This window comes from Eubalaena glacialis, chromosome 4 (genome assembly GCF_028564815.1).
Source record: "Eubalaena glacialis isolate mEubGla1 chromosome 4, mEubGla1.1.hap2.+ XY, whole genome shotgun sequence".
Lineage (NCBI taxonomy): Eukaryota > Metazoa > Chordata > Mammalia > Artiodactyla > Balaenidae > Eubalaena > Eubalaena glacialis.
Genome location: NC_083719.1, coordinates 42587849 through 42593848, shown reverse-complemented (window position 1 = coordinate 42593848; position 6000 = coordinate 42587849). Strand labels below are relative to the sequence as shown.

The following is a 6000-nucleotide window of genomic DNA, read 5'->3' as shown; positions in this document are numbered from 1 at the left end:
CCTTTTTTTTTTCTGGTCTAGGTTTCAATCCAGGATCTCATAATGCATTCAGTTGTCATGTCTACTTAGTTTCTTCTGATCTGTGACAGTTTCTCAGTCTTTCTTCATGACTGACCCTTTCGAAGAGTACTACTGGCCAATTATTTTGGGGATGTCCTTCAATTTGGGTTTGTTTAGTATTTTCTCATTATTCAAGTTATAATTTTTTTTGGCAAAAATATCACAGAGGTAATATTGTACCCTTCCCAGTACATTATATCAAGAGGCACATGATGTCCGTGTGTCATTAATGGTGACCTTAATCGATTACTTTGTTAAGGTGGTGTCTGCCATGTTTGTCCAATGAAAAGCTGTAATTTTTCTTTTTGTATTTAATCATAGGAGGCAAACATCCTCATCATATGCACACCAGTTTTAGCATTCATGGTTCCTGACTGAGACAGTAGGTGGTGTTTGCCAAATGGTGATTTTTCTGTTGACATTATTCTGATGTTAAATTTCAATCTGAATATTTAAATGCACAATAGCTTTTAAAAGGAAGATTTTGACTAATATTTTTCTACTTTACACTAGGGGGGAAAAGGCATTTGGAGGCTGTGTGATATGCCATGGAATTAGTGGCTAAAATGGAATTATTGAATGTATTACTTATAGATAACTGAATTCTAAATGAATAATTCACTATTCTTAGTACTTGTAAGGAACATGGGATTTGAAATCCCAATTTACATGAATTTACAAGCTCATTAATTGAATTGGTTTTTATTACTCCCATGTTTGTACCCATTCTTATAAATGGGTGAACATAAAATGGTATTTTAAATAGAACTAAGATTAAAAGGTTTTCATTTTATTTCAATGTGTTGCTATTTTTAGTTGGTATTGAAAACTAATCCTTTAAATCAACAATACTTCTGACTCTTATCCAACGATATTTCACTTTACTTAGCCTCAATGTTTGCTGAAAGTATTTACTGGAAGTTGGAATGAGTATCCTTTGAATGCACTGCAAGGAAAGTGGAATTCTTGTGGGTGAAACTTAGAGATCTTTTAATTCGAAGGTTATTTGACTAGCAAGCATTTTGATAAATCTCATTTGAAGATTAAGTTACCCTGTGCAGCATTTCCTCTAACCCTTTATCACTGTAAATGGAAAACTGGTCTAAGATTGGATCTTAGCCTTGATGCCATTTTTATTTCAGTATGAAGAAAAGCAGGAGAAATGAGTTTAGATTTTAAAAATCACTGACCCTTTTGACTACCTGATATCTATTAACCCTTCCCCCCTCCCCAAATGCACAAACCTACATGTTGCATTAGAGGGAAAGCAATCCAATGTCAATTGGGGGGGGGGGGGGAAGAGGAGGGAGGAGGTAATGAGGGGGGAAAAGCAGGCTGCCAGACTGTCAGAGGTTTCCCAGACAGTTTCCCCTCCTGCCATACGGCACAACTCTCCTCTCCTGGCAGCTCAGGTGTGCACAGCCCATCTGGCTCCTTGTCATTTCCCTCAAACCTCTCCCTCAACCCCCAATATCATCCTCTCCTTTATCACTTAGCCCCCAGTCTGCTCAGCTTTCTTGCTGGGTCTTCACTCCCTATCAGGTCCTCCCCGTCACTGGCCGTTTCGCCAACTTTCACTAACCATTGTTAGGGGAGAAAGCTCAGAAGCTGAAGTGAGAGAACCTGACCACTGCCAAATGGTTAGAGCAAAGAAGAATTTCTTGAATAAATATGTCAATGATTCCCCCCCCCCCTTTCTCATTAGCATAGAAATCTTGCCACGTTTTCTTGTCCGTTTGAAGATGGAGAAAGAGCTGATGACACGTTGAGGGAACATGCCTAGACTCAGTAGCTTAAGCAAAGGGTGATTAGCGTCAAAGGAGAGGAGGCCGGAGAGTTATGCACCCCTCCGATCCCTCAGAGGAAGAGGCAGGATGGTGGGGCTGGAGAATGAGAAGTGGGGGCCGAGGAAAAGGGAGCAGGGTTCGTTATTACAGAACATTTTTGTTTCTAAAATGGAAAGAACGTGAACTCCCAGAACCCGCTTCTTCGCCCGCCAACCGCCTTGCCTCCTGCAGCTGTCCAGCCCTCCGCTCCTGGCCCGGCTCAGGCCCGCCACCGCTCGCGGCAAAGCTTGGCGCTCCTGCGCGCGCCTCCGCGGACAAAGAGCTGGAGGCTGCGGGGCGCGGCCGCCGGCCGGGAGGGAGGGAGAGAGAGAAAGGACCCAGGCGCGCGCAGGGGGAATCCCTCCCGGGCTCTGACGTCACCGCAGCGCCGGCCAATGAGAAGCCGGAGAGGGGGATTCCCGCTCTGGCTGCCGCCCCGCCGGCTTTTTAAACCGTACCCTGGGGAAAGCTCGCTGGGAGCGGTGGGAAGAGTGAGGAAAAATGGGAGGTTAGGGGTGAAGTATGATCGTCCTGCGGGACAAGACTCCAGAGGTTTGACGATTAAGCGTCAAGACTGGCTTTGAACTGGGGGGCAAAACCAAAAGCGTTCGAGGAGAGGCTACACTCCAGCCAGGTAGGGCAAACTCCTCCAGAGATGGAGTGGAAACTTGAGCGCACCGCCCGGAGGAGGGTCCGGACCGAAGAAGAGATCCTATGGGTGAGTAACGCCCTTTTGTTTCCTCGCCCCAACTCCCTAAAGGGACTTCTCGTCGAAGGCACCTTTTATAATACCTGTTTAGGACCAAGAGGTAGTTCAAAACTCTAAATCCGGATTTTAATTTTGAGTTGTGTAATTTAGTTATATTCTGGAGGTGCCTGTTTTCTTTCCAAAAAAAAGTGAATGCAGTTTGACTAAGTAAGGATCTAGAAACATTCCACGCCTAATATTATGCTTTTCCTAAACAGTTTCTATTCATATATGTTGTCTGTATTTTCAAAGGAGGAGGTCATGCGGGTGCTCGCCAAAGACATGAAACAGAAGAGAGGTCAAGATTCTCCCAAGGTGAGTGTCCAGTGCTTACTCCAGTTCTCTGTCTTGAATATGACCTCGAACAAACTAATTCTTGCTAAAGATATTTGCTGGAAGTATGAACTGGTCTGAAAATATGAAAAATTAAAAAAACTCACACTATCACTAACTACAGTCTATATATTAAAGAGTCTATATATTAAAACATTTTTGTAAGAAACTGAAGATCTCTGACTGACAAATAATGGTAATCATTTTAATCTGAACGTTATGTTCTAGTTTTTGCCTCTACAGCAAAAGATGACGCTTGGATGTGTCAGGTAGGCAGTGCATCTTTAGCTGGCTGTTATAATTTCATTTTAACAGTTGCTAGTTGCACTCCCCTCTGTTGCGTTCATAAGCTTGCCCCCCAAAGAAACGGAAATGGTGCTATCTTGTGGTCAAGAGGAGAAGTGGCATAATCTACGGCCCTTAGGTTAGTAATTTAACAGTTGATCCCATGTAGTACTTTTTCACCTTGAAAGTCCGAACCCAAAGGCCTTTAGCTCCTCTTGTAATCAGTGTAAATCATTATCATGATTCACCTTGGTAAATAGTTCACATTCCTTTAGTCTTTACCTATAGATTTTAGTTTCAAACCCATCACCAGTTTTATAGATTTTTTTCTAGACCTTCTTTAAATTTTTCTGTATTTAATTGGTGACACAATAAATTGAACACATAACTTTCAGAATGCAAAGACTAATAGCCTTTGTAGCCGGAGAAAACAAATGACATTTGACTCCTAAAATTCCCTAAATACTTTAATATTTATTTTTCCCAAACAAAGCTGAAGATTTGTCTTGCCTACCTTTTGTATCACCATGACTCCTAGATATTTGACTACCTGATACAGACAACTGGTCTTTTCGTCAGTAAATAGAAGTAATGGGAAAAGCTACAGTTATGTATAACTTTGTTAATTCACTTGTATAGCAGTATCCGAGCCTTTAATTTGTAAAAGCTAAGTGGAAGTATTTTGAAAGTTTTCTTTTTAAGTTTTTGAATAGATTACAGAAAATATTGGTTTTATTTCTTATAGTATTTTTGGAGGAACAGGTTTTGTCTGTAAGTTTTCTTTAATGTGACTATTAAGATGAAAGTTCTGCCACTGTTTCATGTTACAAATTTAGCCTCAGTGACTTTATGGGCCATGAAAAGCAGTGGTGACCTGAATCAGGTAGGCAGTGTATTGTTAGCTGGCTGCTTTGGGTCAATTCAGCAGCCACAACTACCCTGCCACTTGCTTCTGGATAAATTCTTCTTGTTAACGAAGTACACTGGTTACCTGTGTGTGATGGGTTGGCAGTGTATTGTTAGCTGGTTGAATATGTGAATGGCATCAGCTAACATGCAACTGCTATCTTATTGCATGTACAATGAACATCAGAGTATAATTAAATCTGTAAGTAATATGTGTGTATGTTTGTGTGTATGTGTACTTTTTGCCATGAACCGGGTCACTCTTTACCATAATGCTTATTACTACTTTTCAGTTATAATACAACAAACAACTTTATAATGATGAAGAAACTACTCCAATTAATTATTTTAAAAATTTCAGGTAATATTCTGGAGTCTCTAATACTTGTAGACAGTATTAAAGTATTTGTGAAATTATATATTTATTTTAAATATAAAATTTAGAATATAATGACAATTTGGAATGGAAAACCTAAAATGTTTCCTCAAATTTTCAACTAAGTCTTTAGAATTCTTTCTGGATGATTAGTTTCTTAATTTGACATTAGAGTAGGTCTCAATTACCATGTGTGTGTACAGCTAAAGGGAGAATTGAAGTAACTTTCCAGATGAGTCAGTCAACTAAAACATTTTCACTTGAATATCAAGAGAATTGGGGATTTTGGGGGTTAGGGGATGGGGCTGAATTGTTTGGAAGATTTGCCTTGAGTCTTCATTTTCTGTAAAATCACAGACTCATACAGTGTTTGGAAGAGAGCATGATATTTAGTTTGTGAAGGGGGAGAACTGACCGCACAATATAATTTAAAATATTTTCTCATTCCCTTGGAGGCCATTTTGACTCATGGAGCCATGTCAGGTGTGTGCTGGGTCCCAGACACACTGTGGTTGTATAAACATTTGCAGCAAGTTCATGGAACTGACTTTGGTGGTCTGGTCAATTATTAACACCCTAAATGAGAAGTGAGAAATGTATCACATTCTCTACTGCATTGGTTTATAAGTTATGGGTAAAATTAAATTCCTACCTTATTTAAATGTAAACATTTCTAGAACCATGGGTTAAAGAGATACCTATAATTTGATTCTTATGCATTTTGCTACTTTCAAATCTCATCCTCTTTTTGTTGTTGCCTAGTATCATTCCATTTTCAGCATCTTTGTGTTTAAGTATTCCTTTAATGTAAACATTGTTTTCATCTTGTTTTTTTGAAGGTTAAATTTCAACATGTTATTTTCTATAGAAAATCACTGATCTGTTGATAAAAATAAAACCTACTAAATTTAGAAGGCTTGTCCTTTGTGTTTTACTTTAAAAAAATTTTTTTAAAGAGCAAGACGTAAAATGCCAACATTTATACTCAATAAACAGAATACATAGTTCAGTTCCTATTATTGAGATGATGAGAAAGGAGAGAAAGAATAGACTGTAGTAAAGATAAACAAGGAGATCAATGGGTAAGGAGGCGATTGAATGTTTAAATTCAAAAAGAAAACGTTTTTGTAAGAGTGAGAAGGAAAGAGAGGGATCCACACTTGGGATGTCAGAGGAAGAGAAGACGGAAGTGGGTTGAAAAAAAGAGGAGGAGGGAGGCAAAGCTGGTTGGAAGTATCTTCTCTGGGGGCAGCCACTGCTGTTCACTGGTGCTGGGGATGTAATTGCTTCCCATCACAGCCTCTGCCCCCAAAAGAGAATGCTTCCCTCGGCAAGGTGTGGCCTTAACGGTTCAGAGGGAGGAGGGAACAAGAAGAGTGGGAAGAAGTGTGATGTGTTAGTTTCTTGGTGTAACAGTTATTAGGATTTTATTATTCCCTGGGGAAGATGAAGTCAAGCTGAGGGAT

General features: G+C 39.8%; 1 protein-coding gene across 1 annotated transcript in view; it reads left to right on the top strand.

Annotated features, from left to right (window-relative positions):
* The first annotated feature begins 2541 nt into the window (after positions 1-2541).
* Positions 2542-6000, top strand: part of CDC20B (cell division cycle 20B) — a 62276-nt gene continuing 58817 nt past the window's right edge. Inside the window, exons 1-2 of the mRNA XM_061187792.1 lie at positions 2542-2604; positions 2887-2949. Of these exons, the coding sequence (XP_061043775.1) occupies positions 2542-2604; positions 2887-2949 (126 nt within the window). The remainder of the gene's footprint in view (positions 2605-2886; positions 2950-6000) is intronic.